This window comes from Trichomycterus rosablanca, chromosome 19, assembly GCF_030014385.1.
Source record: "Trichomycterus rosablanca isolate fTriRos1 chromosome 19, fTriRos1.hap1, whole genome shotgun sequence".
Classification (NCBI taxonomy): Eukaryota; Metazoa; Chordata; class Actinopteri; order Siluriformes; family Trichomycteridae; genus Trichomycterus; species Trichomycterus rosablanca.
Window position 1 is genome coordinate 23,256,758 of NC_086006.1, and position 23,974 is coordinate 23,280,731.

The following is a 23,974-nucleotide window of genomic DNA, read 5'->3' on the forward strand; positions in this document are numbered from 1 at the left end:
AGGACCCGTGTTATTGTGTGTGCAGCAAATTCTTAAAAACATACAAAAAACACTCCAAACAAACCTTAGATATAAAGTCAGATTTAATTGTTCTTTTACTTTCACTTTTGTTTTCTTGCATTTCACTTTCTGTTCACCATTAGAACTCGACTCTCAGTGCATGAGTTTTCACAGCTTCAGCACAGCAGCCCAACTGAATTCTGCCCTCTTAACCTGATATAGGACCAGTTTTAAATGTCTTAATCCAGTAATGAACTACACAGCCAAAATCATATGGACACACATGTAAATCTTTCTTATATTAAACATCATTGGTTTTTTTTTCTGCACTAACATGATGCACCATGTGAAGTCAGTGTTGTTCTATAAACCAGATCTGATGTGTTAATTATCTGCTTACCGAACTCTTTCGTTTGTATTGTTTAGTTAATATGAGTGTGCTGATTAGTCACCTTTAAATTAATCTTTTAATACAAATAACAATTGTGCATCTTGCTTTCTATTTCTTTTCTAATTTTTTACTGATTGATCTTTCTATAGGTACCAGAAAGCAGCTGAGGAGATCAACCTGGACAGGAAAAAAGTGAGTGTCTGTGATTTTACTCTAAAAAATGAAAACCAGGACAAATTAAATAAAACTAGCTCATAACAGTAACATACCTTTTACTAACATTTATTCAGAAAGCTGTCAACATGTTTTGCTTGTGTAGTTCCAACAATGTTGCACAAAGTTCAGTGGTTCACTAAAATAAATTTTAAAAAGCACAATTTAATTAAACAATTTATAAGATAAATGTATATCAGTCTGGAATTTCCATAATTTTGACAATTGCTGTTTTCTGTAACTGGATGATTGGTGCATACAGTGCAAAGTTCTTAGTTCAAAAACATTCATGAATGAAAGTTTGCAAATTTTTTAAGGGTTGTAATTCTCTTGAGGGCTATTATGAACCTTTTTTTAGTCTTGTCATGTCCAATTTCCAGTTGTGTCTTTGGTGGTAAATAAATGAGTTAAAAAATAATTGGCATTATACATTGTAACATTTGCCAAACGTTATGGTTCCCCTCTTCATATTAGACATTTTTTGATTCATGTTGCTGTCATCTTTAAAATGACACTTAAATTAACTTTAAAAGGAACCTTCATTTTTAAAAGTTAAACAGAGCAGTGTGTGTTCCAATCATTTAGTCACAGAAAAAAAAGAAATTCAGGACTTGAATGAATAAAACGCTTTTTTCCTTACAAGTATATGTAAACTGCTTACTTTATTCTCGAAGAATGTAGTCTGTTAAAACGTACCAAAATATAGAGGGAGAGTTGTAGTCTTTTAAAAACAGACTAAAGCAACTGAAGTTTAGACAGAAACTGAAGGGAAATAAAAAATAAATAAAAAAATTAGTGCTTTGAGACCATTGATTGTAACATGGCCACATTCAAACAGACAGAGCTTGTTATTTCATCACTTACTTCCTGCTGAGCTACACACTGCAATTAGTGTCCAGTCAACTTAATCCTGGTTTAAACTGGTTAATCTGCAGCTAAAGCCTCCATAGTGTTACAGCTCCAGTTTTGTTGTAAGTTAATGTCCAGGGTCTGAATTCTTAGTAAACACACCAGAACGTCTGCAGTGAGGAGATTTATTTTGAGGTATGTGGATGCAGATTTATCGTATAGTTAAATGTGAGGTTGTGTTCACTGATCTGAAGTGAATAAAAGAGAAGCAGCACTATCTGCTGGATATTAATAGCTGATGTAATGGTGCTGTACTGAGACTGTGTCTTTAACCTCCTGCAGTAGTGTAAGTAAGGATACGGTTGTATGTGTGTGGGTGAATGAGTTAGTGTTTCAGTACTGACGAGGATTACTGGTAATGTGAACTTTTTCATCGTCTCACTGAGTTACGTTGGTGTGAGGATGTGTAGGTTGTTGAGTAGGTTGTTAAGTAGTGCTAGTGTACACGTTTTCTTTTTAGACTGTTTTGGAATTTAGCCATTCTGCCACCCAATGAGGACTCGTTATGTCTGGTGAAAAGCATACAGAGCATTTTATTGTGATCAGTTAAACATGGTGGTGTTAGTGTAATGGTGTGGTGGAACTTTGCTCTGGAATGACCTGGACAACTTGTCTTTATTGAGCTCCACGCTTTATTAAAAAGCTCCTCAGGAAAATGCATGCGTTCATGAGCTGAAGCTGAGAAGTAACTGGGTTTTGTTTGCATGTTAAACAAAAGATGAGTTTTTGAGTACCCTAGGGGCGGCTCGGTGGGTAGCACTGTTGCCTCACAACAAAAAGGTCATGGGTTTGATCCCCAGGTGGTCTGAGTCCTTTCTGTGTGGAGTTTGCATGTTCTCCCCGTGTCTCCTCCGGGAGCTCCGGTTTCCTCCCACAGTCCAAAGACATGCAAGTGAGGTGAATTGGAGATACAAAATTGTCCATGACTGTTTGGCATTAAACTGATGAATCTTGTGTAACCAGTAACTACTGTTTCTGTCATGAGTGTAACCGGACTGTGTAAAACATAACGTTAAAATCCCAATAAATTAATAGATAGTAGGGCTGGGCGATATGGATCAAAAATAATATCTTGATATTTTTTTGCTGAACGGCGATATACGATATATATATATTTTATCCCATAAGGTAATAACAAAAAGACACTTCTGAGACAAAGCTACATGTTCCAATTTTTTTACAGGCACTTTTATTAAAATTCATGCTATTAAAATTCGAAGTATTTATTTATTCATTTATTAAGATTTTAATGTCATGTTTTACACACTTTGGCGCCTTTACTCGTAGCGCGCCACAATTACTACTAAGTAGTAGTATTAGTACTAAGTAGCAGTATTAGTACTAAGTAGTAGTATTAGTACTAAGTAGCAGTAGTACTATTTGACAACATCACAGAGACAATGAACACTACAATATCAACGTTAATCAAAATGACTGAAGACAGAAGGATGTACAGAGCTACTATCCACCGTGTCGCCATGGATCATCAATGATCACGAAGGCCGGGAAGAAGAAGAAGCAGTAGTACTACATCTGTGTTGGTGGTTGACATTAATGTTGAGAGTATTACTGCACCTGTGTGAACCTGCGTGCAGAAATACTTCGCAAAAAAGTTGCCGGCAAAGCGGTGGTTGGGGTTTGGGTTGCCAAAGATTAATTTATGGTGGACTTGGAGTTTTTGGAACGAGCTCCTCCACCGCAGAGCCGCTTTCCGCCATACTCGTTGCTGTGCCCAAATGACCCACGTAACGAACGTACGTCATTTGCGTAGATGTGTTACGTCATTACGTAAACAACGCAGAATATCGCTATTCTACGATACGATATAGCACACCCCTAATAGATATAGTACCCTAGTCCTGACTTGGGATGGGACCTGAAACCAGCAGTTAGTTCCATACTACAGCTTGTACTAAAGCAAATTTTTTACACTGATAGTAAAGATTAATTTAAGATTACAGAAAGTATTTAGCCATCAATGCTGCTAAAGGTGGTGCAACCGGTTCCTGAGTTGTGTGTGTGTGGGGGGGGGGGGGGGGGGGGGTGATTTGTTATTTCATAAGCAATAAGATGCAAACAGAAAGAGGGCGATTACTTTTTAATCAATTAATGGAAAGTGTTTTGTTACATGAATGCTTTGCGTGTTTGTGTAACATTTCACATACACAGTGTGAGACAGTTAAGGTTTTACTGGCTCACGTGCACCCTGTGGTGCAAACACTTTTTCCTAACTCCATATAAACTGCTAAAATAGTTGTTTTATAAATGAAAGCATGTTTCTGTGTGATACCTTTTTGTTTTAATCAACCATTAGTAACTTCTTGGGAATAGTTTGAGAACTTTCTTCTCAGCATTTCCTTTTCTGACTTCATGTTTCTCTCTCCTCCTCTTCATTCTCCCCTGCTTGTACTCCCCCTGTGACATCAGGGGGGTGGAATTGCTCTTTCATGCCGTGATTTCCCAACATTTCCCATCTGGAACAGTTTCTTTCATTTCCACCTACACGGGCTGAGGCAGAGGTTCCTTCAACTCACCAGGTTTTCTGCTTTTACTCTCATTCTTTTCTAACTAAAAACCAATGGTACTGATTCACATGAGCTTTTTTGGGTAACGCCTAGTTTGTAGTGGGAATTTTCTTGTTCTGTATTTTTAAGTATGAAGGTGATCAAATTGTTTGAGGTTGCTTTGCTGTTTGTTTCACTAAACCTGTGCCAAGCTTTGTACATGAATCCGAACATTTTCTTTTGTCATTCATTTTTGATTCTTTATGGAAATGCAATATCATTGACCTACTTACCAAACAATCTACCACAGACTGGGCTGCAGAAATGCATAAAGGACTTGTATTAATGTTAGCATTTTTTGTTCTGCCATACTTTGCACAATACAAGCATGTGTATCAAATTAAGAAGCTCAAACACTCAGGATTATCATTATTCAAATCAGTCCAGCCTAAAATCAACAAATTAATATTTTAATGATGCTGAAAGATTGACAACCATCAGCATATGTTTAATTTTTTTATATCTTTACAAAAATACAAGTGTTTCTTTCTACATTTACTCTCCTCAGTTCTGTCTAGTGTCAGGGCCGTTTGATTATTCCAAACGATGAAGCCAAACATTTTTGAGCTTTTAAAATTTTATGATGCACGTTTTCACTGTTTTTGCTTTTGTATTGTGGTTGCTTGTTTTTGTAATCATAGTAAACTTGTGGCAACAGGAAAAAGATTGTAATGAATATGTGTATATTTGAAATCCAAAAGTAAAAACCCACAATTTGTGATAAAGCTTGATTATTATTTAAGCTCGTCATGCAGCTCGAATGGTAAATGTCTCATTTAGATGTGGCATGGTGCCAGAACTGATGGGTATTGAAGCCTCTACACACTACACACTAAATCGATCAATACTGATGATGTGGTGTTTGTTTTCCAGTCCGTGGAGGGCGTGGCGCTGCACTGTGGCACCCTGAGCACACTGAAGAAGCGCTGGGAGGCTGAACAGCCTTTCTCCTCTGACCAGACTCCACATACTCCAGCCCCAAACAGCCCACCAAGATCTGTGAGCTCTGTCGGCAGAAACTTCACATCAAACATTATGGAGGTGGAGAGAACGGCACAGGGAGACGCAGAGGAAACCGACAAGCCCAACGTGCCTCTCAGCAGCCTCAAAATGATGTTTGAGAACAAGGTGAGTTTATCTTTTACTGACGAGATTTCTGTTTTACTGACATTTATAATTAATACCCCCCACTCCTCCAGACCCACACACACACTGTGAGTACAGGAACAGTGTGCATTGTCATGCTCAGAGAAAACCAGCTGCTATGAATTAGTGCTTTACAAACAGTTTTGCTTTATTCAGTTCTAATGTTCAACTTCAAATGTGTGTTTTTATAAAGTCTCACGCACCGGTCTGTGCCAGATGTTTATTTCAACTGGATTTCAGCTCATCCCTAGATCCAGCTAAATGTGTTTAAGATGCTGTTGATTACTGATATCAGATTTATTTAAATCTTAGCTTGATGTTGTTGAGGGAAATTTTGACTGAATCTCTGATTGGCTGGTTACTTTGCGGTGCAAACAGTCACATGTTTGATCCTGGTGAACATTTTTGATGGATGACCATTTATCATATGTTACTGTGTAGACATTTAATGGAAACTTCTCGCTAAATTAAATAGCAGCAGTGAGTTATTTTTTACAGATGGTAACAGGGTTCATGCCAACGTAAAGGCAGGTTAATAGTCGTGCTTGCAAGTCCGATTTCATCACAACAGCAACTATGTGGGTGGATGAGTTGTGTGTGTGTGTGTGTGATTGATCTCCACAGCTTTGTTCTCAATTCAAATATCAACCACCAGCTGGCAAATTCATTTTGCAGATTTGGCATTTTCATTAATTGTAACATTCCTGATTGAAAGCCTTTTACTGCAGGTCTTCATTCTGAGTGTGTCTTGTGTGAGATTGTTATTAGTTTGCTGTACCACTTTTATTAAAAATAAAGTAATATGTTAAACTAAGTCTTTAGCCCAGGGATGTCCAAACTACAGCTCGTGGGCCATTTGCCAGCAGCACCATTTTTGAAATGGCTCACGAGGTATTTGAGAAATAAGATTAAAATAGCCCCGCTATTAAGCAGGTTTTAAAAAAAAACTGCTTGAACTTTTTAAACTGGATGTTTCTATCACATAAAACAAATCTAAAACTCTCCCCAATTCTTTTACTGGGCGGCACAGTGGCTTGGTAACACTGTCACCTCACAGCAAGAAGGTCCCGGGTTCGATCCCCAGGTGGGGCAGTCCGGGTCCTTTCTGTGTGGAGTTTGCATATTCCCCTCATGTCTGCATGGGTTTCCTCCAGGAGCTCCAGTTTCCTCTCACAGTCCAAAGACGTGCAAGTGAGGTGAATTGGAGATAGAAAATTGTCCATGACTGTGTTCGATATAACCTTGTGAACTGATGAATCTTGTGTAATGAGTAACTACCGTTCCTGTCATGAATGTAACCAAAGTGTAAAACATGATGTTAAAAATCCCAATAAACCAACAAACAAACATTAACGTTCCCAAGTTTTTGGATGAACGTTGCAGCTCCAAAGCAACGAGGACTAGACAGCGAATGCAGACGATTTCAGGCATGCTGGGAGAATTCATCTTTTTTTCACTAGGTTCAGAGGGAAGTGGGTATGTTTAATTTGAATAATTATAATAATCTTCCCTTTGGGATTATAAACTGGTGAGTGAAATCAGCAAAATCGTAATTTACACAACCCTGTCAAAGATAGATCATTACTCACTCAGATAAAGAGGAAGTGTAGTTAGTAATCAAGTAGGTCTGTTATATTTTTATTTGTTTTATTGCAAGAGTCTGTGGCCCCGTGTTTGCATATTTTCTACTCTATCTATCCCTCAATAAGAAAAGCTTGGACCCCCCCTGCCTTAGCCCATCAGGTTTGTGTTTTTGTAGACACGTGACATGCAGAACAGTTTATAACGCTCCCTGATATCACAACCATGAGTCGACATTTACTGTTCTGCCAGTTGGAGAGAAAAAGGAAAAGTTTCAAGATGTGTTTGTGTTCCAGTCTCTTTAATCAACCTAATGTGGACTTAAAAGCTTGTGTGTTTAGAATGGTCAGAACTGAGACAATAGAGTTTGTGTATTCTGTTTACTTCAAGAGGAACTGTAACCAGGTTCAGGTTTCACATTAGAAAGATGGAAAGAGAAGTCTGAGAGTAGGAGGATGAAGAAAGATATCATATAATCATACAAAAGAACATTATTTGATCAGTCTATTTACTTTTAGATTATATTCTGGGAGTTTTTGTTTATCTGTTTCATGTTTCCACATTTGCCTGAACCCTCAGGCTTCTGTAAGATTCTTCTCTATATGGATGCACAGAGAACCACTTTCCACGTTTACACCGTGTATCTGCTCTTACTGCTGAACTACTCTCCCGTGTGCATTCGCTTAACCTCAGCCCCCCTGTTCATCAGCTGACTGCAGGTCACATGACAGGAGGTCACAGGGATGAGTTGTGCAGCGAATTCAGAATTAGTTTTGCTCCCTGAGGTGTCATCATAAGACCCGAGCCTCATATGACCAGAACCGAGCTGGGATAAACACACTCGTCCTCACATGCTTCATCAAAGCTTTTGTTCTGCTGTGCCCGCTGAGGAAAAGAACACGAAAACATGAATTCAACCTTCATTCTCCATCTAAACAACAGAGATCACTGCGATATTGAGCTTCTAATCTAACATTCATTCTCTACACTGTTAGTTGATCTGGGTGGTGGTGGGTCTGGGTACAAAGCAGGAACACACCCTGGACAGGACATTAATCCAAAAACAGAGGTTCACCCCATTCTTTCACTCACTCACAAGCAGAGGCAACTTGGATCATTTGATTCACCTTCTGCATGTTTGTAAGTGGTCGACTGTTCTAGTGATTACAATGTTAGGAATTCAAACTTGAGAAATACCAGAAACTTTAGGTTAGCAGCTGAATGTTCAAATCCTCTGGTAGCCTGTGATTTATGTTTCATTTTATCAAAACTTAAAATTATTTTTACTTTCCATCAAACAAAAGGGTGCAGACTTTGTCTGTTTTGACCAACTGTTTACAAATGTAGGAATTTCAAAACTGTTTCTATTCTCTTTAATAGTGGCACAAACTGCAATGCGAGAGATGGTAAAAAGAGGGCGCCTGGGCTGGGCAGACCTGATTTTGGGCTTAGCAGTGCTCTCTGCCTGTTTGGATACTCCGCAGACAGGATGTATCAGAGAGAGGAAGGTTTGGGTGGGTCAGGGAATACAGAGAGCATAGCATGATTCTCTGTATGTGTTAAGCTTTTCAGTAAGAACTCTCTCCTGCAATGTTCTGATGTAAAATCTCTAATGTTCTTGTCAAAATGACTCTTGAAATAATCTAGCCATTTAAATAAAATGGACGACTGGTTATTTGGCACAATCTAAACCTCATTCCAAATACAGTATAAGGCAGGGTGGAGGGCTGCTTAATCAAACGTTTTAGAGAATGTCAGGGTAGCGGGCCATTACCTACAGCTTAATACCAGTGGTTAATAATGCAACAAGACAATGACCCCAAAACATCAGTAAACTATGCTCACAATGACCTGATGAAGGCTCTTAAATCAGCAGTTTACACACTTTTTCCAGCCTGGACTGTAACTGAGTAAATAAATTGTTTCTGTATGTGAGGGTGATATGACGTATTGCATGTATTACAAATGAAGTGCAGCTGTAGGAGGTCATTAAACACAGAAGGTGGGGGTTGTTGCATCTGATCAGATTTCAGCCATATGTTCCTGCTTGATTTTTTTTTGCTCGTCTCGGGTTTGCAGTTGCAGTGATTTTGTTTGCTGCTAATATCAATCACGGGCAAATTTGGGAACATGGTAAAATACACTTAAACGGGGTTTAATCAGACTGTATTTCTCTTCTGCAAGTTCTCTTACGAGAGTCGAGCGGGTTGTTATAAATGTTATTGTATTATCCGACTTTAGACAGATTGAAAGTGGCGGTGATCTTTGTTCTGTCCAACTTCACACACTTTGAGCAGCCAATCCACCCTTTTTCTTTTTGCTTCTGTTTTTAAGTGGGAGGAAATTGGAGTCTCCTGGTGTCCTGAGTCTGAACCTTGTTGCTCACTCTGTGAGGAATTTTACTTTTTCATGTGTGTGTGGAGTTTCCACCTCTCAAAAACAAGAAAACCAGAGTAACATGGGAAAGCCCACACAAAGAGAACAAGCAAAGCAAAACTACTGCGTCACCCAGCCTCCCAACCCCCTGTGTTGCCCTAGGGTACTGTAATCTCCTCCAACCTATTACAAACATTCCAGTAGATTTATTGGTTTCTCAATTTCCCATATGTCTAGGTGAGTGTGGAAAAACACTGTGTATTGTTTGTTTGTATGTATGTATGTAGGCTCTGGACCCACCATGACCCTTACAGATATGAAACTGTTACTGGGGATGAGTGGATTAAAATTATTTAGCTAAAATAAAAATGGACAAATGGTCAAAGTCATTCCACCAATGCTCGGTAAACAATCAGAATGAAATAAGTAGCTTATTATAGAATGCTTTTATTTGTCATATATATATATATATATATATATATATATATATATATATATATATATATATATATATATATATATATATATATATATATATATATATACACATACAGGGGTTGGACAAAATAACTGAAACACCTGTCATTTTAGTGTGGGAGGGTTCATGGCTACATTGGACCAGTCTGGTGGCCAATCTTCATTAATTGCACATTGCACCAGTAAGAGCAGAGTGTGAAGGTTCAATTAGCAGGGTAAGAGCACAGTTTTGCTCAAAATATTGCAATGCACACAACATTATGGGTGACATACCAGAGTTCAAAAGAGGACAAATTGTTGGTGCACGTCTTGCTGGCGCATCTGTGACCAAGACAGCAAGTCTTTGTGATGTATCAAGAGCCACGGTATCCAGGGTAATGTCAGCATACCACCAAGAAGGACAAACCACATCCAACAGGATTAACTGTGGACGCAAGAGGAAGCTGTCTGAAAGGGATGTTCGGGTGCTAACCCGGATTGTATCCAAAAAACATAAAACCACGGCTGCCCAAATCACGGCAGAATTAAATGTGCACCTCGACTCTCCTGTTTCCACCAGAACTGTCCGTCGGGAGCTCCACAGGGTCAATATACACGGCCGGGCTGCTATAGCCAAACCTTTGGTCACTCGTGCCAAAGCCAAACGTCGGTTTCAATGGTGCAAGGAGCGCAAATCTTGGGCTGTGGACAATGTGAAACATGTATTGTTCTCTGATGAGTCCACCTTTACTGTTTTCCCCACATCCGGGAGAGTTACGGTGTAGCGTACCACCCAGACTGTTGCATGCCCAGAGTGAAGCATGGGGGTGGATCAGTGATGGTTTGGGCTGCCATATCATGGCATTCCCTTGGCCCAATACTTGTGCTAGATGGGCGCGTCACTGCCAAGGACTATCGAACCATTCTGGAGGACCATGTGCATCCAATGGCGGTGCCGTGTATCAGGATGACAATGCACCAATACACACAGCAAGACTGGTGAAAGATTGGTTTGATGAACATGAAAGTGAAGTTGAACATCTCCCATGGCCTGCACAGTCACCAGATCTAAATATTATTGAGCCACTTTGGGGTGTTTTGGAGAAGCGAGTCAGGAAACGTTTTCCTCCACCAGCATCACGTAGTGACCTGGCCACTATCCTGCAAGAAGAATGGCTTAAAATCCCTCTGACCACTGTGCAGGACTTGTATATGTCATTTCCAAGACGAATTGAAGCTGTATTGGCCGCAAAAGGAGGCCCTACACCATACTAATAAATTATTGTGGTCTAAAACCAGGTGTTTCAGTTATTTTGTCCAACCCCTGTATATATATATATATATATATATATATATATATATATGCAGGTGTAAGGTACAACGTAATTCTCTCTTCGCCTATCACAGCTTGTTTGGAAGTTGGAGTCAGAGCGCAGGGTCAGCCATTGTACGGCGCCCCTGGAGCAGAGAGGGTTAAAGGCCCTCTCTGCTCAAGGGCCCAACAGTGGCTGCATGGCAGAGCTGGGATTCGAACTCTCAACCTTTCAGTTGATAGCCCAAAGCTCTACCCACTAGGCTTCCACTGTCCCAGTTATGTATTATGTAATGAACTTTCATAGAATTATTAGAAGTTGCTGGAAAGTGCCGCTCAGGTGGCGCAGCGGTAAAAAGACACGCTGCAACCAGAGCTGGATTCTGAGTACCTTGTATCGAATCCAGCTCCACAGTCAAGTAGGTTTTACAAACAAAAAAGCAGTAACGTTGCTGGAACATTGTGGACACTATCCACAGTTAAACTAGCAAGAAGCAGTTTGGGTTTCGTGCTGGGGCTCTGCAGAAGATCAGTGTTTATGTGCTTTGGAATGGTTGCAGTCAAACTAGCCCTATTTATTTGATATCACGTAATGATGTAATAGAGGTTTGTACACATTGTACCGTGTCCTATGTGTTTTATTGACCCAGCGTATGTTGTTATATTTGTAAAAAGCCACTATACACATGCAAATAAACCTAAATGGATTAAAGTTTAATGGACAAGAAGTTTGTGTTCCAAATATTCAGCTAGACGTGTATGTAAACTTTAAACTCTTTGTAAATTATTATTAGTGTGCTCCATATTCGCTAGTCCAGTCCCCCCTGCTCCCCATTTTTTCGAATACACCCATCTCTGTGCCGTCTCGGACGCTCTGTTTCTCTTATATGATGGATTAGTTTTAAAAGGTCTTTGTCTTTCCGTTCCCCCTTCCCACACACACACCACACCCACCCCGTGTCCGTGCTCTTTGTGCTTGACTTACCTCCCGCTCCCCACAGTCTCTAAGCGCCACCTCCCCACTGATCCCTACCGGGGTGAACCAGCACCGTTTTAACCCCCTCCCCGGAGTTTAAAAGCTGTACCAGCTGCTCCAGCCCCATCATCCCCCATCACCTCCCTCCTCCTTATTCCTCCTCCCTTGATGCTGCCAACAAAACACAGACCAGCTTCACGTTCTTAATCTGGGGCTCAGAGTACAGTCACACAGAGGTGCAGCTCCTGCGCGTCCGTTATTAGGTAAGAGATCATTTAAAGCACAGTAAAAACTAGCTAGTCTGCTGATGGGGGGGGGGGGCTTGTAGGTGTTTTTGATTACTGCTTTAATAACAGTTTTGCTTCTTGTCATCCTAAACAAAAGAGTTTCTAGTGAGCATCAGGGGTGGCAGTTCAACACATGGAAAATAACTATTCAAGCACTGAGGGTTTAAACACACCTCTGTAAATAAGGACATTTATAGAGAACAAACTATTCTGATCACAGATGCATTACTTTATCTTCAGCTTTTTGTAGCACGAAGGTTAAATTTGAACCTATTTGTATATAAATTTGATTTGCTTTTCCATGCTTACGAGGGTCTCTGATAGGCTCGTAATTTTAAAATTCTCTATACATTTTTAATGATGTGCAGGTGAGTCGTCTTGGTTTTATCTTTAGGGTTCTTGTCTTGTTAAAATGGCTGTGCAAATATATATGTATATATAACATTAGAACTTTATTTCATTGTCACAATTTAGCACTGATTTATCCTGGTCAGAGTCGTGATGGGTCTAGTTTCACCTGAATCACTGGGCACTATACAGTAACACACCTCGGACACGATGCCAGTCTATCAAGGCTCTCTTCCACTGCCCCCAGTCATAGCCGATCATGTCTGTATGTAGACATCTGACCAGTAGCATCACTGGGAATCCCATGGACCCAGTGTGATGTCTTCATCTTTTATCTGTATTACTATTCTTGGGCCACATTCATACACGGAGTTCAAATCAGATATTCTACATTCTGAACATTTACATTTTCAGCATTTAGCAGACACTTTTATGTAAAGTGACTTGCAGTACTGTGACAGTATATTGTCCAAGCAATTAAGGGTTAAGGGCCTTGCTCAAGGGCCCAACAGTGGCAACCTGGCAGTGGTGGGGCTTAAACCAGCAACATGGTTTTAACATGTCTGTTATATCAACCAAAATTTGCACTGCTGACTCAAGAATCTGAATCTGAGGGGTTATTCCAGTCGTGCAGCTCTTTGATGTGCTAGCACACCATCGCTGAGACCTTGGTCAGGTTCTCCGTAGGCACTGTTGGCTATGTCTGAGAGAGGCATGGCCAGATCGGGAGTCACCTTTTTCAGTTGCTCAAATCTGAGGAAAAGATGCATGTGGTGACTTCACAAAGGAGGTTTCTGCTACCCACACAGTGTGGGTGTGATGGAGGTCACAGTAGGGATTAGCTATAGGGATTTTAACACCTCTAAAAGATGAAATGCAAACAAACAAAAACTAAACAACGGTTTGCTGTTTTGCCCTGCACTCTAGGAAACAGCTCTGAGATGTTTACAGGAAAGGTTTTTATTTATTTAGTCAGGTGATGATGTAGAGAATCACTAAGCTCAGTTCAGTGTGATAAACTGGTATCTCGCTTAGCAAAACAGAGTGGACTCTTCCACATGGATCATTCACAGCATGAACATGAACTCGCACTTAAAGTTTACCTGCTTAGAATTATTTTTAACTTATTGTCTTATTATAAATCTTCTCTACCTTTTGGCACTGGTGGCAGGGCTGAATTAGTAGGTCTAATCCTGTGGTTTTTGCAGCTGTGCGGTCTAAGCAATCTCTAATTCTAATGTCCTCCCACTGGGTCCAGCTGTAGAAGTAGGCTGGTTGGTGTGAAGTGGTTTAAGTATGGTGTATAGTGTGGCTAGACGGTGTTGTCTGTCCGTGTCTGTCTTCCTGAGCTCATTAGGGGATTAGAAAAGGCTGGCAGGACAGTGCAGGACCGGAATTACCACCCGACAGGGCAACATGGCTCCACTTAAAGCCAGTGTGTGTTTATAACTGATGTGCCACCCAATATATTCACAATAAAATATTAGATTTTTTTGAGTGATATATTTGTTTATAATTAACATGATTTCTATATTTTTATGTCGGACATCCTTTTCCAAAACCATCGGCATTATTTTGAAGTGTGTGTGTAAGAATTTTTTCCTGTTCAGTAAATAAATGGTTGTTTCAGTTCAACACGAATGTGTTCAGTAGGGCTGAAGTCAAGGCTCTTTGCAGGCCACAGAAGTTCCTTCACTCCTCATTAATTTATGTCTTTATGAACTTTACTGTGTGCACAGAAAACAGAATTCATCCAAACTGCAGTTAAACAGACTGCTGAATGTTTCCTGATGTGATGCTCTTTATTATAACATTTCTATCATCATGGCAATGACACATTTTTTCCTGATCTTTTATGGAACTGTGTCACTTAGTGATTAACTTTTTTTCTCTTTGGAAAAATGAACCATATTTGTTGTTTTAAAACTCATGCTTATGTGTGTTACATCTGCGCAGGTATCTGGGGAGCTGGTAAAAACAGCAGGAAGTAGCCCTGACAAAATGGAAGTTGAAGATAAAGGTACAACTAAACATTCCTGAAACACGATGAACACAGTGCTATTAAAATGTCATTGGTCTGTTATCTTTTTCCCTCGTTATTGCATATTTGTAACACTGGGAGCTGGACAACTTGCCATTGTTAAAGGGCTCAATAAAAATTCACTCATAACATTCTTGAGAATGTAAGGTCATCTGTTTAAGAGCTGAAGCTGTGGTGTGATTGGTTTTGAGGTGGCCTGTCTTGAACCCAATAGAGATCCTGTCTGAAAGCCTACAGCTGAAAAAGAATGTGAAAGACTATTAAACTGAAGAAAGGTTTTAGTTTCAAAGTGGTGCAGTGACCTGATGATGCTAATTGTTCTTACATGGATCTGGCATTAAATTTACTAAAGCTGTAGACATTAAATTCAGGTACAGCGCACAAGCTATTTGTTGTTCTTTTTCCTCTATGCTTTTAGCTGGTATTATTAGGGTTGCCAGAGATATAAGTTACATAAGCGCCACAAAAAATGGAACATTTCAAACATTACAAAACATTTCTTTTGTAAAAGATTTGGTTTTAAAACAGTCCTGGATTATTTCATATATTCTAATCAATAAAGTATGAGGAAAAAAAGGAGACCACATTGCCTGGCTGCTAGTTCATGTTTTATGTGACTCAGTTCTCTGCGAAAATCACAGACCTGGCAACTGGCAACTATAACACACAAGACTTTATGTGCAGATTGCAAACGATTTGCGCCTAAAACAGATCCAAGAATCTTAACAGATCCAGCTCTACATACCTAAAGCCACGGTGTCTTATTACCGGATGTTGTTGTCTTTCACTCTGTGCTATCAGTGAGCGGGGGGTTTGGAGATAGCAGTGGAAAGTGCTGATGTTGGACATGAAGTGATGTAGTGTTTCTGAGGAAATGTCTGTTTCCCCATTCCTCACCTGACCTTGTGGCTCTGTGTATCTATCTAAAAGACCTGAAGGACCTTCTCTCTCATTTGTTTTGTCTTCCTCTCAGCAGTGTGTGAGACTATGGTGGAGACGACCCCACTTAGGGAGAGAATGGCCCTCTATCAGGCTGCCGTGTCCAAACTAGACGTCCCATCGCCCATTTCAGTGAGTTACTGTATTTGCTTTTCGTCAAGCTCTTCAAACTAAATGTCCATTAAAGTCAAATGTACATACATTGGTACACTTGTACACTATATGGACACTTGACCATTTTAAAACCATGTGCATTATTATGGAGTCTCCCCGCCCCCTTTACAGCCCATACTCTTCTGGAAAAGCTTCTTAGAACATGTTGGAGTTTTTTTGGGGAAAATTTGTGCCCATTGAGTCAAATGAACATTTGCAATGTTGGTGCCTGATGTTGAGAAGGCATGGCTCGCAATTTATCCTAAATGTCTTTAGTAGGGTTAAGGTCAGGGCTTTGTGCAGGCCACTGGGGTTCCACCATACCAAACTTGGCAAACCATGTCTTTATGGACCCTTCATTAGTGAACCCTCCACTGTATCTTTAGCAGAGCAGTGCAAATCTTCATCTTCCTCATCCCTCAGAGCTGGAAGATGTTCTTCTTTATTGGAAGATGTTCATCTCCCCTCGATTTTCCTCCCTATCAAGTTCCAATATCCAATTACCTGATTGCATTACGCTTCATCTCTGAAGGAGAGCCGTGGCTAACACGCCCCCTCCGACACGTGTGCAGCAGCCGATTGCATCTTTTCGCCTGCACAAGAGGATATGTGGATCATATGTGGATCAGCTGTGTGCATGAGCTGTGTGCATGGAGAGACACACCCTGATCTCATCATCCCTCGTCTCTGTGCAGACACCATCAATAACCCAGCAGAGGTCGTCACTGTTCTTGTAGACGAGAAGGTTTTAGTATTTCACCATTCACAGCTTAATAGGCTGCACTTATTAGCTTATTGAAATTAATATATAGTTACAGTTTTCTAAAAAAAATTGTCAACCCCCTTAATAATAGGTAGAGATTGGGTTAAAAATGCTGCTGTATAACCCCCCCTCTCTTTTCCCATCAGGGCCAGAGTGAAGTGGACATGGACGTGCATTCCTATAACATGAAGCAGAAGGAGAACGTTCCCCCAATTTCACTGGATGTGGTACGTTCCTTGCATTGATTGAATGAGGTGATTTGACTGTATAAGGAATCGTTTCTGTTCTTATACTTTGTATTTTCCTCATGTTCCACAGACACCGACTCCGGACACTGAAAGCAGAAAAGCTTTAACCATAGAGAGCAGCGGTGAGTCTCGAGCACCCTCCACTAGTCACCTATAATCCCTTTTAAAGGTAGCAACAATTAAAGTCATTTGATAGCTTGAAGTTACCTATTGTGGAGCAGGAATCGGGTTGCCATTTTCACTACACCCTCCTCGACCTGCAGAGCTGGGTGGAGTGAAACAAAAGGTTATCCCCCACCACCACCACAAACCCGTTGCTGCTACAGCAGCCTTCACGCCTTTGGGACTACCTGAGGGGATTTTTGCTCATTAAATTAAAAGAGCATACCGAGGTCGAGCACTGGTGTTACACGAGAATTCATGGCTCATAATCGTCATTCTAATTCATTCAGGGCTCTGTGCAGGCCTCTGGAGGTCCATCACACCAAACTGTATCGTTGTAGACCTCTGTTTGTGCAAGATTTGCTATCCAGTAGTGTACATGCACTTGTAAGGGATGCCACAAAAGCTTATTTGATTGGATTGTTGTGTTTTTCAAAAAGAAAAACATTACAGCATTATTTTAAAGAACTTTCTACACCATGTTGGGTGGCACGGTGGCTCAGTGGGTATCACCGTCACCTCACAGCAAGAAGGACCTGGGTCCGATTCTCAGATGGAGCGGTCTGGGTCCTTTCTGTATGGAGTTTGCATGTTCTCTCCGTGTCTGTGTGGGTTTCCGCCGGTAGCTTATGTAATCTGTAACTACCTGTCCTGTCATGAATGCAACACATGACATTAAAATCATAATAAATAATAAATAAATTCTACACAAGGGCAAGCCGTAGCCTAGTGGTTAGGGTACTGGACTAGTAATCAGAATGTTGCTGGTTCAAGCCCCACCACTGCCAGGTTGCTGCTGTTGGGCCCTTGAGCAAGGCCCTTAACCCTCAATTGCTCAGATTATATACTGTAACTGTACTGTAAGTCTTTGGATAAAGGCGTCTGCTAAATGCTGAAAATGTAAATGTACACGTTCTTGTTCCATCATTTAACTTTTTGGAATGACCTCATAACTCCTTGGCCACAGCTGGTGATTTTCCTGTGGCTGTATAAGTAGGAATCTTCGCATAAGGATCGTCAGATGTAATTTAAGTATAAGATATAAACAGCTATAACATCAATCAGAAGCTGCATGAGGAACATGCATGATCAAGCATTATATCACCTTGGGCCTAAAATATGGCGTCTAAGAAAGAAACCCTCTTCATATTGTTCTTTGTTTATGTGATGTGCAACAAGAAGTTGCCAATTTGAAGCAAAGCTAATAAAGTCCTTCAGTATCAAATCAGCAAAACAAGATTCAGAAGGTACAATAAAACTGCACATACTTTGTTTAAAACCCTCTTGCTCCCTCTAGTGTTGTCAGTGGCGTGTTGTTTAATGACTTTATTCTCCCAGCAGGTTCCAGTATGGCTACTCCTGTTTCAGACCACAACCAGACTAAATCCATCAAGGTGATTCTCTATTTTTATATTTTCAGTTTGTGGTATTTTAACTGTCCTGGCTTTTGCTTTTTTCTTAAACAATGGACTAAGTTTGTGTGTGTTTGTGTGTTTAGAAGTTTCGTTTGCCGATGAGGGAGAGCTGTGTGACGTGCATGAAGACAGTTTACCCGCTCGAGCGACTAGTCGCCAATCAGCAAATCTATCACAACAGCTGCTTCCGCTGTGCTCACTGCAACACCAAACTGAGGTGAGAGCTCCGAGAAGTCACTGAGGTGTCCATATAATGTAAACACCTTTTATTTTCTAAATCGGGTTTGAATCTCAGCAGTGCTATCAGTCAGCTGGGTGTCTACACAGACATAATTGGTTTTTGCAGTCTCCTGACTCAACTAAATTGAGGAGGCAACTAATATACAGCAATTGTATGCCCTTGAGTGAAATCCATCTTGATTCCAACCCTGTTAAACATCTGTGAGACACTGACAGTTACTGTACATCACTACTCCCCAACTAACCTGGCAGAACTAGAAGAAATTGCAGCCCAAGCAATTGAGAGTTAAGAGTCTTGCCCAAGTGCCCAGCAATGGCAGCCTGGTAGAGGTTTGAACAAGCAATCTTCTAATTAATAGTCCAGTAGTTTAACCGCTGAGCCACTACTTGTGGTTGTAAGTACATTTTCAAGCCTCTGTATTTCTCTCATGGTGCAAACTAGCTATAATTTATAAACTAGTTTTAATTTAGGACTTGAGTTTATTGATGTGTAACTGCATATCATCACTTTTGCCTCCAGCCTGGTGAACTACGCCTCTCTACACAACAACGTCTACTGCAAGTCGCATTTCAACCAGCTGTTCAAATCCAAAGGCAACTATGATGAGGGCTTCGGCCACCGACCCCACAAGGAGCTGTGGGAGGCTCGGGAGGAGGGTGCTGACAGTCCTGGAAAAGAAAATCATCCCGAAAACACCAGCAGTCCTACAGTAGAGGACTCTCCACTGGTTAAAGTGAACGTCCTTGCTGCATCGCTGGAGACGCGAGCCCAGGGTGATTCAGAGAGATCTGAGAAACCTCTGGAAACCAGGCGGCTAAAGATCTCCTGGCCTCCACAGGCAGAAGACAGAGAGGAACTGGCTTCCCAAACCTGTGAGGATGCTTTTGTCTGCCCTGTCCGCCCAAAGTGGCCACCAGAGGGCGACATGAGTTCAGTCTCAGGTGAAAGAACCGAACTCTCCAGCATCCGCAGAAGCTCCTCACTTAAAGAGCGCACTCGTCCATTTTCACTCAGCACTTCCACCTCAGGTTCCACTGTGGAGAAACAAGAAGAAAGTGAAGACTCGGTCACTCTGCCTGGACTGGACGAAGTGGACGTGGACGCCAAAAGTCCAGAGGAGGAAAAGATGGAGAAAGGTAACCAACCGGAAGATGAGGAGCCAGCTTCCTTCACCTGCCAGAGCACATCTGTGGAGGACACACCACCCTTCTCTCCCCTCAGTGAGGGTGAGTCCAGCTCCGGGGGCGAGCAGAAATCCTCTCAGGATGTGGGGTTTTGGGACGAGGATGAGGAGCAGGAGCAGTCTGTGGAGGACATGATTAGAAAGAACCGGCACTATGAAGAGGAGGAGGATGACGAATAAATGATTCAAATTCAAGTTTTTACAGTTCCACTGACTTACTGTCACCTGAGACCTTTATTGGTGTTTCTTCTGTCCACATCACTACATGCCATCAATCAGTACAAACAGTTTCAATTAATGCATTTTTTGAATGTCCATTTATATTGGAACTGCGTATCTGACAACAGAGAATGTGTGAAAAATGCTGTTTGTTGGTTGTAGTTTGGGTTAATATACCTGTGCACATTTATCATAAATTTGTAAACACTACAGTCAGCAGTTTGCAATCAGTATCTATCAGAAATCAGAACTGCATTGTGATGAAAGATAAAATTGACCAGATATGCAGAGAAATTATCCGATTTGGACTCGATTTATTGTCGTAGTATTTACATTTCCTACCAACACTCAGTCAGATGTTTTTCTTCCCACAACTCAGCATGTGTGGAACTACCACAAAAACACCAGAGCCCAATTTATGATTCATTCCAAACCACATACAGGCTAGTATATATTGGAGGTATTATGTGATTTGGGAAACAACTACATAGGTTGGATTAATGAAGAGACATCTCAGAGAAAGACACGTACATCCACGGTCAAGACTAGTAAAGTAACGCATCAAAAGCTTATAGTCACGAGTCAAATCTGTTCAGATGACCTTAAGAAATACAAAAAATGAATAAATATTTACCTTATGAGAATAAAAAGTGTTTTTCAGTACTTTTTAACTTAACCTCATTACTTTAGAGAAGTGACAATGTGAAATCATTCAAGTCTGCTGTTAACACTTCTGGTGTGATGTTATACCAACGCTACTATTTAAAATGCACCCTCAGTTTGACTGGCATTTTTTCCATTCTTTCTCCCACGCATTCACTCTTACCTTAGACCGAGGAGGACTATAGACTGTCACATGGCCCGTGTTACACACAGACCGCTTTTTTTATCCTGTTAGGTGAGGTCCTACAGATTGCAGTATTGTGTCAATCACTGCCATCTGTGATCAAGCACCCCTTTGTTTAGGCAGGTCAACCAGCCTGCGGAGGCTGTAACTAGTCGAGCAGGCATTCCTCATTGTTGCTGCATAGTCCCTACCCCCTACAGACACACAGTCCATCATGTGTCCATAACTCAGCTGAGATTCCAAATCAGATCTCAGTGGTGGTGGACTAGTGCATTAGATGTCTGCACCACCCAAGCACCTTGACTAAAGTCAGTTAGACTCCACTCTCATTGTTTTATCTTGAACACTTAAGGTTAGTTTACAATATAGATGTTTTCATCCCAACAGTTTAGTTTGAATGGAAACTGGTAAAACACCCAACATAATTATGCTATGTAAAGCTTGCTTGACTGTGGACGGAGTCACTTCTTATTGATGGAAGGCCTGTTTCTTGGTGTTTTGTGGATTACAGATGAGCATTTGGTGACCATTTGTGTCGTTCTCCTGATCTTTGCGTTGTGACCACTTTTTCATGTATTTTTTGAATAGGGAAAGTGAATCTATTATTATGGGCACAGAGAAGTCACCAGCTCTAAACAATCAAAAGTTATCAGAGTTAAACCCCCAGTTGCTGTATGTGTATTAATTAAAACTGGAAAGACACTACAAACAACAAACGTCTGAAAGTATTCAACATCCTGTCAGTCAGGCCAGTCAATTCCCAACTTGCACAAGAAAAAGAAAGGGTGATTTAATGGAACTGTTGTAGCTGAAACTTTTTTATGTCTCTATACTCGTTTATTTTCTGTCCTTATGTCATTTGTTTCATGTTGCTTTTAGGTTACAGTTTAATTTTGTAGAGTCTTTTATTATGTATGAATTTAGCTGAACGTAATTAGACCGTTTATAAAGCAAACATGAGTGAAAAGCAGCCAACATGATGGTTCACGTTCATCTTCTTGATGGTGCAAATGGCTTTTTTTTTTATCAGATGTGATCACTCAGTCATTCAGCTGTGTGCACGCAGAATTTCAGACACATTTTCTCAATAGAATAAATGTAGTTACTATCATTGTTCACACATTTCTTACATTGAAAGCCTATAGGCTGTGGTATTCCAGTAAAATAGGTGGCTTTTTAATGCACCTGCATTTTAAATGTTTCATTTTTATCAAGGGACCAATTGTATACTGGTGATCAATAAATAATTATTTAATACATAATTGTGTATTTGTTTTTCTCAGGTGTTGATTGTTATTAATTGGCTCAGACGTGGTTCGCCATTTTTTTTAGCTAATTTTACATCCTGAAGCTAAAAGTTAAAGTTTTTAATTTTTGCCTCAGCTGTTTTCAAAGACCTTTCAATCATAGGTAGTCTAACTTTTTGTATGGTCCATTAGTATGGCTGTCCCAGTCAGAGTCCTAATCTTAACCCTGCTTACCAGGTTGTACTATTAGCCCATTCGTCTTTTCTCTTTTGGCTGTTCCCATATATATATAGGGGTCGCCACAGCAGATCATTCTGGTCTGCATACCTGATTTTGGCAGTTTTTACACTAGATATCCTTCCTGATGCAACCCTCCTTTTATCCATTTTATCCAGGTTTGGGACATGCACTGACCAGTGCACCTCCCAATAGCTAGACTATATGGCCTCTATTTTGCTACAACATTTCATTTTCTCAACCCACACAGAGGCTTTGTTTAATTCATCCTTCATGTTCAGTGCGGACTGAAAGACACCAAAGTGCAAAAAGTAGCTTAATGCGGTTAAACTGCAATTTCAACCCCAAGTTATTATAGTTTCCTTAAAATAATAATAATAGTAACATTTAGCAATCAAGCCATGTCATCATAAGCTTGGTTCTGTTGTGACTAATCGCAGTGGAAGCAGCCGAATGTGGATTTTTACACCAAAACAGCACAGTCATAGACCATAAAGTTTGAAAAATGAATATATATATATATATATATATATATATATATATATATATATATATATATATATATATATATATATATATATATATATGAATATATATATATATATATATATTTATATATATACATACATACAGGGGTTGGACAAAATAACTGAAACACCTGGTTTTAGACCACAATAATTTATTAGTATGGTGTAGGGCCTCCTTTTGCGGCCAATACAGCGTCAATTCGTCTTGGAAATGACATATACAAGTCCTGCACAGTGGTCAGAGGGATTTTAAGCCATTCTTCTTGCAGGATAGTGGCCAGGTCACTACGTGATGCTGGTGGAGGAAAACGTTTCCTGACTCACTTCTCCAAAACACCCCAAAGTGGCTCAATAATATTTAGATCTGGTGACTGTGCAGGCCATGGGAGATGTTCAACTTCACTTTCATGTTCATCAAACCAATCTTTCACCAGTCTTGCTGTGTGTATTGGTGCATTGTCATCCTGATACACGGCACCGCCATTGGATGCACATGGTCCTCCAGAATGGTTCGGTAGTCCTTGGCAGTGACGCGCCCATCTAGCACAAGTATTGGGCCAAGGGAATGCCATGATATGGCAGCCCAAACCATCACTGATCCACCCCCATGCTTCACTCTGGGCATGCAACAGTCTGGGTGGTACGCTTCTTTGGGGCTTCTCCACACCGTAACTCTCCCGGATGTGGGGAAAACAGTAAAGGTGGACTCATCAGAGAACAATACATGTTTCACATTGTCCACAGCCCAAGATTTGCGCTCCTTGCACCATTGAAACCGACGTTTGGCATTGGCACGAGTGACCAAAGGTTTGGCTATAGCAGCCCGGCCGTGTATATTGACCCTGTGGAGCTCCCGACGGACAGTTCTGGTGGAAACAGGAGAGTCGAGGTGCACATTTAATTCTGCCGTGATTTGGGCAGCCGTGGTTTTATGTTTTTTGGATACAATCCGGGTTAGCACCCGAACATCCCTTTCAGACAGCTTCCTCTTGCGTCCACAGTTAATCCTGTTGGATGTGGTTTGTCCTTCTTGGTGGTATGCTGACATTACCCTGGATACCGTGGCTCTTGATACATCACAAAGACTTGCTGTCTTGGTCACAGATGCGCCAGCAAGACGTGCACCAACAATTTGTCCTCTTTTGAACTCTGGTATGTCACCCATAATGTTGTGTGCATTGCAATATTTTGAG

General features: G+C 40.7%; 1 protein-coding gene across 2 annotated transcripts in view; it reads left to right on the forward strand.

The window, feature by feature from the left end:
• Positions 1 to 22,032, forward strand: part of lima1a (LIM domain and actin binding 1a) — a 28,931-nt gene extending 6,899 nt beyond the window's left edge. The window contains exons 3-11 of one of the 2 annotated variants that reach the window (XM_063015133.1): positions 541 to 583; positions 4,951 to 5,205; positions 14,516 to 14,579; positions 15,574 to 15,671; positions 16,602 to 16,682; positions 16,774 to 16,825; positions 18,207 to 18,259; positions 18,364 to 18,497; positions 19,041 to 22,032. In XM_063015133.1, the coding sequence (XP_062871203.1) occupies positions 541 to 583; positions 4,951 to 5,205; positions 14,516 to 14,579; positions 15,574 to 15,671; positions 16,602 to 16,682; positions 16,774 to 16,825; positions 18,207 to 18,259; positions 18,364 to 18,497; positions 19,041 to 19,884 (1,624 nt within the window). In that variant the 3' untranslated portion in view covers positions 19,885 to 22,032. The remainder of the gene's footprint in view (positions 1 to 540; positions 584 to 4,950; positions 5,206 to 14,515; positions 14,580 to 15,573; positions 15,672 to 16,601; positions 16,683 to 16,773; positions 16,826 to 18,206; positions 18,260 to 18,363; positions 18,498 to 19,040) is intronic. The other variant, XM_063015135.1, reaches the window with a different exon arrangement.
• The last annotated feature ends 1,942 nt before the right edge of the window (positions 22,033 to 23,974 follow it).